At 34.0% G+C, this 13,574-nt stretch overlaps 2 protein-coding genes across 3 annotated transcripts; both read left to right on the top strand.

The window, feature by feature from the left end:
* Nucleotides 1-3,860: 3,860 nt before the first annotated feature.
* Nucleotides 3,861-5,220, top strand: LOC125212513 (WRKY transcription factor 22-like). Its single transcript, XM_048112709.1, has 3 exons — nt 3,861-4,224; nt 4,479-4,592; nt 4,764-5,220. The coding sequence occupies exons 1-3, from the start codon at nt 3,914-3,916 to the stop codon at nt 5,131-5,133; spliced, it is 795 nt and encodes a 264-aa protein (XP_047968666.1). The 5' UTR covers nt 3,861-3,913; the 3' UTR covers nt 5,134-5,220.
* A 6,713-nt stretch (nt 5,221-11,933) lies between these two features.
* Nucleotides 11,934-13,574, top strand: LOC125213888 (probable WRKY transcription factor 43). 2 transcript variants are annotated; one of them, XM_048114671.1, is made up of 2 exons: nt 11,934-12,315; nt 13,392-13,574. In XM_048114671.1, the coding sequence occupies exons 1-2, from the start codon at nt 11,987-11,989 to the stop codon at nt 13,567-13,569; spliced, it is 507 nt and encodes a 168-aa protein (XP_047970628.1). In that variant the 5' UTR covers nt 11,934-11,986; the 3' UTR covers nt 13,570-13,574. The 2 variants fall into 2 exon arrangements, with proteins under 2 accessions (XP_047970628.1, XP_047970630.1); XM_048114673.1 differs by having other exon boundaries at nt 13,395-13,574.

The raw sequence follows: 13,574 nt of genomic DNA on the forward strand, positions 1-13,574 counted from the left end.
AGATCGTTTAAAGGACAAAAATGTCATTGTACTATTTTTTTTTCTGGACCACTTATTAATAATGAGATTATTTGTTTTACAGTTAGTTTTTGAATTTGTGAATTTTTTTTTTCTTGAGAACTAGCTAGGCTTCATAAGAATATAAACTGCATATTATTGCATGTGTCTCAAGTACAACTAAAGACATTACGAGCTAGCTAGCAATTTATTATGAGAACGTTATCGCGAGTCTTGATTCATGGCCAAACAATTGAAGGCTATCGAGTCTAGCCAGGCCAACATGAAAACGGAATCCGGCCAAACTGGTCCACCCAGAAAGGCCAATCAATTCCGAAGCTATAAATTTTCGGTCCTAACTTCGATTTATATATGGACCAATTAACTCACTTATTTTCGAAGTCTAGACCATATCGACATGGACAAAAAGTCAAAAACAATGCCGCTAAATATATGAATTTTGACATGATCATGATATTGCACATGAATTTTAAAATTTTGAATGACAACAGCTAATGAATTTTCATTTTTGTCCTGATTTCTCTCACACGTCGTCAAAAATTTTAAATTCACGCATAATATCAATTTTGATGTATTTAAATGCAATTAACTATATAGTATATTTTTTTCTTAATATGTTAACATCGGCTTTAAACTTACTACTCAAATTTACCTGAACAGACTCGAGCCTATATTTTGCACGTAAGTTCAGCTACAAATAAAATAACATAACTTTAGTTAGAATAAAATTCATTAATTATGACATAGGAAAAATGTTATAAAAGAACATATCTAAACGATCTTAAAGTCCTCAAGTCTATTCCCGTCCTACAATATATATAGTTATATATATTGGTGGGGTTAATTAGGAATAATACATAAATTAAATAATCAATTACTATCATAGATAGCCAGTTCTGCATAATACTTGCGATATGTTTAATATAAATATAGTGTAACCTATTCCTACATTATTGCCATTTAAAGGTTACATAATAATTTAGGGGTGGCAAACGGGTACTCGAGCCGAAAAAAAAAGTAATACCCAATACCCGACACATAGTAACTCCATTACATGATTTCGTACTCGATACTTGTGAATACAATATCAGATATTCAATATCTGAGTATATCAGGTTTGCGTATATCCAATATCCAATATCTGTTTTGCCACCCCTACATAATTAGGAATATAAAATAAAATATTTATAGAAAAATCTTATGTGAGATATTTATTGGTGGGGGTAGAATAAGCCAAATAGAAAGAATAATAAGTATGTGAATAATTAGGCATGGGAAATAGACATGGTCCCAAATTAAAAAGTCCATTCTCCTACTATCCCTAAAGCACACGTTAATGCGCAAGTTGCATAATTTTTCAAGGGTCCTAAAATCCCAAGTCACACACCCTTTGAAGATCATGCGTTGAAATTAAACCTCCTATAGCTATACCCTCACTACTAAAATGGATTTATCTATCTATGGCTTGCTAGTTGCAACTACGACGAGAAAGAAACAGTTGTCGATATGCAGTATATATTACGCTCGCACCCAATAAAAAAATATTATTGCATGTATGGAACATCTCATTTGTGATCAAAACCAAATCAAATAAAATATTAATATGATTCGGTGTAATTTGATTTGTGATTTATACAAAATTTTTATTTTCTTCATATATGAAATTTCTTTATATTTACATGTTTTTTTTTTAATTTGCGCTTTAAGGGACCAGATCATGATATTTAGAAATAACAAAAGAAAAAATATAGTACACATGAAGATTTTGTTTTAACCATATATATTAATATATGGTTAAAAATCATGATTGCTACTAGTATTATAAAATTATACGTATGAGACATTTGTAATTTAATACACAAGTTTCTTGGCATTTTGTGCATCATAATGCTTGACAGTTTGCGTACTGAGATCGTGTTATTACTATTATTTTAACGTGAATAATTGATGGGTCATCCAATATACGGCATGTGACCGTGTGGGTTATCTATTAATAATATATTAATATTAATTATATTGCTTACAAAATAAGACAATTGACTAGTTAAATTAGTTTATTCTTTGACCAACTAAACTAATAATAAAACTGAAACTGAAAACTGAAATTATAAATTAATGCTGAGAAAAGAACCCGAGTGGGTCAAATTTAGAATGTCTTCAAGGATAAAATATTTTCGACATTTAAATCATCAATCCATTAACTAAAAAAAGAATAACATAAATAAGCGCATAAAAGTTAACATAAGTATACGGCACTAGTGAATCAATATGAGAATAATTAATCAGTTTTTTTTTATATACTTTGATTTATGTGAAATCTTGAAAATATTAATTTCATGTTTAATATAGTCATCCCGCATGTATAGCCTTTTTCACGTTAGGCATTCTGAATTATTTATTATATTTATTATATTAGACAAATGTAGATAGCACTACGTTACTTTAAATGTTGTGCACCAAATATCAAAATCTGCATTAAATAGCAAAGACAAAATATTTCCTCCAAAATAGGGCAAATTAATTAAACTACTACAAGACTCGAATAATGCATGCAGTTTAATTAATGGCATGCCTAAAAATACACGTATCTGTTAGTTAATTGAGTCAATTAATTAATACCTTTAAATTGAATACCCACAGTAATATTAAGGACCAGTTGTGGAACTTTATCACAAATTAAATAACGATAAAAATTGATAATATTGCTAACTAGACGATGGCGTGAGAGTGGAGTCCATAGCGGTAAAGGCGAGAAATGGAATGAAGGTGTCGAATGAAAAAGTAAAAAAATGACCATCTAATTTTTACTCTAAAAAAAATAATACTTCCTCCATCCCTTAACTTTTGTCATATTTTGATCGGGTACGAGTTATAAAATATGTAATGAAAAATGAGTTGAAAAAATTAGTGAAATGCGGATCCTATTTTCAAATATTAGTTTTACAATAAAATGTGAGTGGGAATAGCTAGTGGAATGTGAAGCCATTACAAAAAAAATGCAAAAAGTAAAATGTGACAAATTTTGTGGAACAAATAAAAATGAAAATATGTGATACTCCCCCCGTCCCCGATTAAGAGTCACACTTTTCCATTTCAGTCCGTCCCCAATTAAGAGTCACACTTCATTTTTACCATAAATAGTAAGTAGGTCCCACATTCCACTAACTCAATCACTCACATTTTATTATAAATCAATATAAAAAAATGGGTCTCACATTCCACTAACTTTTTCAACCAACTTTTCTTTACATTTCTTAAAACCCGTGCTCGGTCAAAGTGTGACTCCTAATCGGAGACGGAGGGAGTAAATATTATTGAGTCATCCAAGTTCTTTATGAACCTAACCCAAAAATTATCATGTACTTATTGGACGCACATAATAGTAGTAATACTTGTCGCTAGCATATTAATTTCATAGATGATACATGTCCTGTGATATCTAAAATTGTAACAAATCAGATTCTTCATATTATGGCATAAATAATGAAATAAAAGTAAAGAAATACTAATAAGATGCAATATGTAATACTAACGTGTTGATGACAGAAGCAAAAAGGTTAATATCACAGTCGTAAAAAGACTATGACCTTTCCATAATCTACAACTTTTAGTCCAACTTTCCTTTATCTTTTTCTTTTATTCCAGCTCATCAAATCCTAGTCACCAATGAGAACTCAATCAAAACCGGCAGTGTGCGGTGAAACCGTGTCGTCCCTTTGACAATCACCAAAAGTCAACCCAATCTAAAAATCCTAATAAAATAAAATAATAGAAATCCCTCAACTTGGCCTCCTCCAATAATTCACTATATAAAGGCATCCCAACTCTTTCACCACTTAAAATAATTTCATTTTCTCGAATCAAAATTCAAGAAAGTCAAATTAGATATTGAGTTATGTCCGAAGTGATGGAGGACTGGAGTTTGCAGGCAATAGTCCGAGGATCGAGCGGCGAGTTTGGGAAGATGGAAATGGACGGCCCCGATTCATTCTTCCAATCCCTGGCTTCCGACCAAGATCTCCGCGCCACTTTTCCCGACATCTTCGACGGCGACGAGCTTGAAGAGCTTTACAAACCTTTTTACCCCGCAGCCACCACTCATTCCGATCAAACCGCCCAAGAACTAAACGCGGCCGAGGATAAGGCGTCCCCCGACCAATCCGATCAATCCTCCGTCACCACCTACACGCCCAAGTACAAGAAAAGGTCCGTCAATTCACTCAAATTTTTTACGATTTTTCGAAACTAGGGATGGATCATAACTTTGTGATTTCTGTCCCACTAGAAATGAAACGTTTTCCTTTTTGGGTTGTCCCTTTATCTCTACTTTTCTCACTCTCTTACTTTACTATCTCTCCTTTAACTCACAAAACAACGTTACATAAGATCCTGTGGCGAACGTTTCATATTTATTGGGACGGAGGGAGAAGTAGTATTGATTTATTGGTTTGAATTTTCAGGAAGAATCAGCATAAGAGAGTTGTGGTGAAGGTTTCAGCTGAGGGGCTTTCCTCTGACATGTGGGCTTGGCGTAAATACGGCCAAAAACCTATCAAGGGATCGCCATATCCAAGGTAGTTCATCTCTCATCACTTTCTCATTAAAGAAAAAAAAAAAGAAAAGAAAAAATAGTAGTTTTATTGCTTATTTATAACCCTAATAAGAAGGGTTTTTCCACGTTAAATCTTGGTGTCGTTTTATTCCCTTATAACCCTAATTAACGAGAATCGAAATCGCGGGAACAGGAGCTATTACAGATGCAGCAGCTCAAAGGGGTGTTTGGCAAGGAAACAAGTGGAGCAAAGCTGCACGGAGGCGGGGATGTTCATAATCACCTACACGGCGGAGCACAGCCACAGCCAGCCCACGCGCCGCAACTCCTTAGCCGGCACGGTCAGGCAGAAGTTCCCCTCCCCAAAGCAAGCCCACAAATCTCACCACCAAACGTCGGAAAGGGATGTTAAGCCGGTGATCAAAGTGGAGGAGATGCCCAAACCCGACCCAAACGAATTCGTCGTCTCGGATTTTGTTTTCAGCGAGGATTTCTTTTCGGGGCTGGAGGAATTCGATGAGTTCGCTCAGCCATTTTCTGCAAGGCCTTGTAGCTGGCTTTAGGAGTTGTTCCTTTTTTCCGATGTAAGAAATATAGTCGCTCAAGTCAAAAATTGGCGAGTTAGAATGTCCAAATTAATTTTTTTATTATTTAATCTGCATATGAATATATACATGCTTAAATTAAAAAAAAAAATTGCGAAATTACTCGATTGTTTCGATAAAACGAAGAAATTAATAGTGTTCAAGAGACGCCGTAATATTTGGCCAAATCGTATTGAAATATGTGACACATGATTTAACAACCCCCACGACTTTGAAGATGTAATTAAGAAACCAATGATGATTTCATTTATTTCCATAATTTTTGACAAAAGAGCATAGGAAAGTGCAAGTATGAACGGTTGTTTTGGGCAACAAAAGCCGCCGCAGTTCTTATAAAAGCCACGTACTTATACGTGTTTGTCGACAAATGTGACTGATCCGATCTTTAGTCACTGAAATTCATCATTATGAAAAATGCACAAAATTTGCCTCTATTTATCCGAGATTTTTTAGGAATCAACTGATAGGATTGATCGGCGTTCGCAGATCGGCGATCGATAAATATCTGTCGCGGGCGAGTGCCCGACTCACCCGTCAAGCACAACAATGGTCTCACTTTGGAGAAGATCACGAACAATAATATTGATATTCTTGAATGATTTCTCAAATGATTACAATAACTCCTATTTATAATGCTAATAACTAACTTAATGGACACCTAAACAAAGATGTGGAAAGGATACGCAAATCCCTAATTTAACTAACTAAATAATGCTAATGCTCGTATCAACTCTCCCACGGTTGAAATCCACCTTGTCCTCAAGGTGGGAACTACGACACAATGAAGTGAGTCGAAAACATCAGCTTTGGCGGGCTATTGGCGGTGTGATGTCGGGCTGCGGAAGTAGGGTTGTCCGGCGGATAGGCGGGACTCGGCAACCAGATCTGGTGCTGTGCGTGGAACATCTTCCGTCGGGCAGCGGCGCAACTTTGGTTCAAGATGGTGAAGGCTTAACTAGTTGTTGTGCGCGGGTGGATTCCCGTCAGGCAACGACATAGCTATGGTTCGATCTGTGTGGCTAGTTGCTGTGCGGACTTACTTAAAACTAGAAGATGGACGGAGCATAATCACAGAAGCAACTCAGTAAACATAAAGGTGCAATGTAGCTCACCCTACTCCCTGGTCGGTTTTTGCTTTGTGGCTTCGATTAATGTTTGTTTAGTTTTTGGTTTCCTTGTTTTGCTTGGAGGATGCTTTTCTTAGTCCTCTCTTGATTACCCTTTGTTTATGGTTAGATATCTTGTGGATCGGTGTTTTGCTCTCGACTGTACTTCCAATAATGATTTTTTTATGTGTGTCTTTATTTGCTGTTTGTGGCGAACACAAGCATGATTTTCGACTAGAATAGTTAGGGGTGGTTCAGTACGGTATACCCGTACCGTGAGTGCCATACCGAATACTGCACCGAAAATTATGGTATGACAAAACATCATACCGTTACCGTACCGAATTTTTTGTTATACCAAAAATTCGGTAAGGTAGTTTTTGATACCGTTACTATACTGTGTTTTCGGTATATTGTACTGCATTTCGGTATACCTTACTTTTGCGGTATACCCAACTGTGGACGACCTACTGTTATACCTGTTATACCGGAAAAAATCTATTATACCCAAAATATTCTAAAAAACAATTCTATTTTTTATTTTCGTGTAGTAGAGAATTCTATTTTTAAATTTTAGTACAAATATAACATAAATATATATGTATAGTATGTTTATATATATAATAATCAATCGGTATACCGGTATACCATGGTATATCGAAATGTCGGCATACATCGACGATTCGGCATGACGATATATACCGGTATATCAAAAATTCGGTATACGACGATATACCGCGATATATGAAATCTAATACCGGTACCGTATCAAAAAAATACGATATACCAAAAAATCGGTATTTTCGGTATTTTTTTCCGGTATAATTCTCCACCCCTAAGAATAGCTTTTTTAGTTTATTTTGCGATGGAAAGGTTGTTTAGGGTTTATGATAGTTTTTATGCTTTTTTTTGTTCTTATAATTATGGGATTTTCCAAGAAAGCCTAGCGTGCAACCTAGGGTACCTCATCAAGTAGAACCCCATTATAATCATCAAAATCCAGAGGGGAGTTATGTAGAGCACAACAGTGGCAACCAAGTAAAAGATGAGAAACAGTGCAGTTGCCCTCCGATCCCTCCAGCTCAGCAGATTGCAGAACCTCTCCCCATGCATTGCCAGCTCTCCCATAATAGTCTGCACCTTCGAAGCAATATTCCTTATCCTGTCGTATCTCAATTTCAAAACATCCATTTGATTCAGTGATGTCGGGAATGAGTCACACTCCTCGTCCAATTCATCGTTGAGAGAAGATCACGAACAATGGTGTCACTTTGGAGAAGATCACGAACGATAATATTGATATTCTTGAATGATTTCTCAAATGATTACAATAACTCCTATTTATAATGCTAATAACTAACTTAATGTAGTTTTTGATACCGTTACTATACTGTGTTTTCGGTATATTGTACTGCATTTCGGTATACCTTACTTTTGCGGTATACCCAACTGTGGACGACCTACCGTTATACCTGTCATACCGGAAAAAATCTATTATACCCAAAATATTCTAAAAAACAATTCTATTTTTTATTTTCGTGTAGTAGAGAATTCTATTTTTAAATTTTAGTACAAATATAACATAAATATATATGTATAGTATGTTTATATATATAATAATCAATCGGTATACCGGTATACCATGGTATATCGAAATGTCGGTATACATCGACGATTCGGTATGACGATATATACCGGTATATCGAAAATTCGGTATACGACGATATACCGCGATATATGAAATCTAATACCGGTACCGTATCAAAAAAATACGATATACCGAAAAATCGGTATTTTCGGTATTTTTTTCCGGTATAATTCTCCACCCCTAAGAATAGCTTTTTTAGTTTATTTTGCGATGGAAAGGTTGTTTAGGGTTTAGGACAGTTTTTATGCTTTTTTTTTTTGTTCTTATAATTATGGGATTTTCTCTCTTTTGTTTCTCTGTCTTAATCTACTTTGCTTGATTCAGGTTATGGATTCTCATTCCTTCCCAGACCCTTATCCATCCCTCTCACCATTGTCGCGGTCTAAGACCTGCCTCCATGCCTCTCATCCTCGTTGGAGGTTCATGTTCATTCGGACCCAGACCCAGACACCATTCCTGGGTCTGGAATATGGACTTCGGATTTGGGCGTTGGAACTGATTTGGGGGAGGACCCACCATTTCAGTTTCATTTTGAGTTGGGTGAGTCTTCTGGTGGCTCTACTCCACCTCCTGAGGTCCCAGTTGTCGACGCGGTGATTCCAACACAACTATCGACATCTTCACCCTCCATCTCTCTAAAGTCTTTGCAAGACCATTTCTTAATGCCCTTGCCAATGAGATTAACTTTAAAGAATTCATCAAGCATAAGAAATATATGTTCGACTTATGTGATTGTCATTATATATTGCTTTAGTTATATAGTTCAATATGTCATATCAGTTGGAATTCATTCATCACCACCTGCTGGGGAGGCTGAGGTGGCTGCTGGAGAGGCTGGGGTATGATACACATATGTTGGTTTTGGTTTTGAAGGTAGACCGACCTCTTTTCTTCTTGATTACATGTATGGTGTCAACATTCTCTATCCCTTTGCTGGTATACAAAACAAACATTGTTATCTTCGTGTTGTTTTACTTATGATTATGCTACGAATTCTGCAATTGAATGGAGGTATGTATCCGAGGGATCAAATATTATATTTATATTATTAGAAATATGCATATGCACATACAATTTTAGGGCGATGATCCAAATAAGAATGCATCTAAATCTAGAAATGCAACCCGAATCTTGGCCCTAGAATTAGGTGATCAATGGTCAATAATTAAGCAAAAATACGGAAGATCATTATTAATCAGTTTTAGGTCATTTTGTAAAATTTGGGTGTGATGTCATTTTTAGATTACTTTCGGTAAAATGACCTAAACATACACTAATAATTACCTAAAAATGTCCTACGTATAATTTTGGTATGCGTTTTTGTATTAAGATTTAGTTTTGCATAGGTAAAAAACGCAGATCAAAAACATACGCAGGACATTTTTAGCTCACTGTTAGTGTATGTTTAGGTCATTTTAATAAAGGATGATCAAAAGTGATCTAAAAAATGACATCACACCCAGATTTTATAAAATGACCTAAAACTGATTAATAATGACTTTGGTGTTTTTGCTTAATTATTGACCGTTAGATCAACTAATCCTAGAGATTTCTGGATTTAGATGCATTCTTGTTTGGATCATCTCCCTAATATGATAGGGTATACCATGCTTATAATAGTATAAAATTTATTATTTATATTATATAATATTATATATTTATAAAACTAAAGCCCTTACCATATATTTATATAATTTGTTTGACAAATGTAAGTTCATAGACTCACGGTTGTAGTGATCGCGAATGGAGAGTTATAGAATATATGACTTGGTGGCTAAGAAAGTTATATTTTGGATTTTATTTATTTCCTAGTTAGTAGATGGAAAAATATTAGTATTTGTTTTTCCTTGTACAAATTAGGATTTTCATTTTTGCTTATTTTCCTTTTAGTTTTATTTTCCATAAGCTTAGAATTTCCCTTTGTCGTTATCAATTATCATATATGTACATATGATAAGAGGATACACTAACGAAAAAAATATAATTTGAAATGAATTCGAAATTTTAAAACAGTAAATACTAGAAACCACCAAAGTCTTCCTTACATTTTTCTTACTAAAAACATGAATTTGATTGTAGTATATAGTTATAAGGAGAAGTAATTGGAGTTGGCCCATTGGTTTCAGTCTGGGCCTTGAATGTCAAAATTCTTGTAGGCTGGTATAAAAGTGGTGTACTACTAGTATTTAAATTGGTAAAGAACAAACTGACGTCTCTCTTCCTTCTGGGTTTGCATCCAAGAAGAAGCCAGATACATCATTTGCCAATTTAACTATGTTGCAGTCCTTTGCGAGGTGCTTCGCAGCAGTGGTCCGGTATGTGTTGAAGGTGCAGGGTCAGTGGTCTAATGAATATAATGAAGACATCTTCTTTTGTTGATGTTCATGTTGGGAAGTCATCATAGGACATGCATCACTATTATGATCACAAACTAATTGTCTTTTATTGTTAACTTAGTTATCTCTCGGAACATTTTCTATTCATCAATCATAGTATTGTTATTCATTTACTTCTTGATATCAGTCTCCTACTTTTGTGTTGTTGGTTTCTATATTCATTTTCTTCTTGTTATTGTTGAGTTGTAATACAAGTCCAAGATGAACCTTTTTTTGCACCATCCTTCTTCTTTTAACTACTCTTACACACACATATATATAGAGTCCTCTTGTTTGAGATCGAAGACCACAATTTAATTCTAATTATGCTACAAATTCATAGTTTATATTGTTATATTGTTATTTTATGGCCGCTAGAAATACATAGTTACCAAAAGAAATATGAGCCCAGTAGCAAGCCCAATTGTTCTATTAGTGAATAGGGCTCAGTTTGTTTAATATTCACCATTTTTTCAAATTGTTATCTCTATCTATATATGTATATCATTAATTAGTACTAGTAATTTTAATAATTCAATAATTTTCGTGAATTATCAATACCTAAAATACGGCTATTTTAAGTTTTTAATTGAAGAATAACGCCCGATTTTCATAATATATATCTAAGGGCACAAGATGATTCTTAATTTCTATTCTAAAACTAGTTTTTATTTTAGTTTCTATTCTAATTAAAAATGATCCTTGTATATATAGGAAAGGGAAGTCTAATGGTCAATACAATAATGAAGTACATGCGTTGACTCAACCCTTACAAGTCATCAAACCACATGAAATGTTAAGTTTTAGTTAAACAACCCACATCAGAATTAAGTGGGTAAATTATGACCCATAGCTAGATCATAATCACAACCAGGTAAAAAATAAAATTCTTAAAACATGACAGATGATAAGCAAATCATTATTTATTAGAAAATTAAATTTCAAAGATCAAGAATCATTGATCTAAATCCAAATTAAATTTACATAAACTAATTAAGGATTTCCTTATACTGAAATAGGCAGTAAAAAATAGTATACTACTACTACTACTATTTTTTTTGTTACAAAAATTTAAGTTCGTATATACATACACTATATATACATGGCGTAGGCAGAAGGTGTTTATACTACAAAGTACAAACATATGTTGCATGATCGTTTTAAGGTTGTTAGAAATGCTAATTGAAATGCATGAGTTCAATTATGAAAATTAATTAATCAAAATGTGTGTGTGTGTGTGTACCATTGACTAAGTCTTGCATATAGTTATGCCTCTAAGAAGTTTTGATCCATCGATTTCCAAACGACCCTAACAACAAAATATAAATACTACTAGTATATATGAATCTTGATCTTAACTCTAGGGTAGTCACTCTAATTAAACCCTCTCTGTACTTTGTGTAACACCCTTTTTTGACCCTAAATATTCTTACATTAATTACTTGTAAACCCTTTTCTTGCTTTGACACCTAAAAACATTATATCCATTTGAGCACGTCTACTTTGAGGAGGTTGAACAGATCATATTTTAGTTAGGTGAATTGTGGTTGGCTTTCTTATGTAGTATATACAAGCCAAACAAGGCCTCTCCCCCATACTCAAATTCAAGATTAACTTCTCCCTCTATAAATCTAATGTGGGATCCATTAATCTAGCTTCAATATTAAGAAAATTTAGTTTGCATGGAAGGCGAAAACTTCCCTTATTTCTTCAGCCCGTTGCCTTCGAGCGGTTTGACTGCGAATGTTCTAGAACAATCCATGCAAAACCCTAATTTTGCATCACCAGCTGATCAGATGGATTTGGCTAGCCTTTGGTCAGGTGGCTCGACTGCGTCTAGTCATGTAGAACAAAACAGCAGGAGATCAAGTAAAACGAAATTTGGAAAGAAGAAGAAATATATTCCTCAGAGAGTGGCGTTTCATACAAGAAGTGAAGAAGACATTCTTGATGATGGCTATAAATGGAGAAAATATGGGCAGAAATCTGTCAAGAATAGCGTTCATCCAAGGTATTTTTTTTTTAATAAATGATGTTTAATTGTGTGTATATATTAGGGTGCTTCATGTTCTAGTTGTAATTAAACTAACATGCATGAAAAGTAGATGAAACAATATAACGAGACTAAGATACACATACAATTATTTAAACTTTAACAAAGATACACAGTAATAAATATCAAATCGAAAAAAATATAAAATCATGCACGCTTGCTTTTAATTTTTGGCATCTAATAATTGTGTAAATAAAATCTATATTTTCTTATCAGAACCTGTATTTAATTTGCTTTCGTTTAAATTTTGGCATCTAATATTTTTGCTATTACTTCGAAATGAAAAAAAAGAGACTTTGCAGCTGAATAAAATTAGATTCAATTTACAATTGCTTTTACCCTATTAATTAAACTTGTCTAATTGCGAAAGCAAAGTAAATATGACTGCTAATGAAGCTAATTTTTTTCATTATTATTATTATTATTATTATTATTAGGGATATTGACATCTAATATCACGAAACTTTCAAAAAGTTGGGTTTTTCCCACGAACTTTAAAATTAGCAAATAATATCACAAACTTTACCCAAGGTTTGTTTTTTCCAACGAATGAAAAATTCTCACAAATAATATTATGATACAGATTTGTTTTCGTAATTTCTCGACAACAATTTTGAGAGCTTCAAGTTTTGCAATCTTTAAAGATAGTTTTTCTTGAAGCACACCCCTCCAAAATTGTTCTTCAATCTATTAAAATAACATGAATTTTTTCATTCGTGAGAAAAAACAAACCGGAGGCAAAGTTCGTGATATTATTTGCTAATTTTAAAGTTCATGAAAAAAACCCAACTTTTTGAAAATTTCGTGATATTATATGCCAATATCCCTTATAATAAATCCGAGAATTCCACTCTTTATTTTAGTAAAATTAATTATCGGAATCAGTAATTTTATACATCCGATATAGTGGACTAACATATTATACATACTGACAAATTTAGGTGCATACCTTCCTATAATCTCTATATTGGAGTTGATTTGTATAAATGTATCCATAATTAATTATCTGATTGAGCACTTCTGTTGTTGGTAAGGAGCTACTACCGCTGCACCCATCATACCTGCGACGTCAAGAAACAGATACAGCGGCTCTCCAAAGACAACAGCATCGTTGTCACGACGTACGAAGGCACTCACAACCATCCCTGCGAAAAACTAATGGAGACTTTGAGCCCTCTGCTCAAGCAGCTTCAGTTTCTCTCTAGATTCTAGAAATA

Source organism: Salvia hispanica, chromosome 3 (genome assembly GCF_023119035.1).
Source record: "Salvia hispanica cultivar TCC Black 2014 chromosome 3, UniMelb_Shisp_WGS_1.0, whole genome shotgun sequence".
NCBI lineage: Eukaryota > Viridiplantae > Streptophyta > Magnoliopsida > Lamiales > Lamiaceae > Salvia > Salvia hispanica.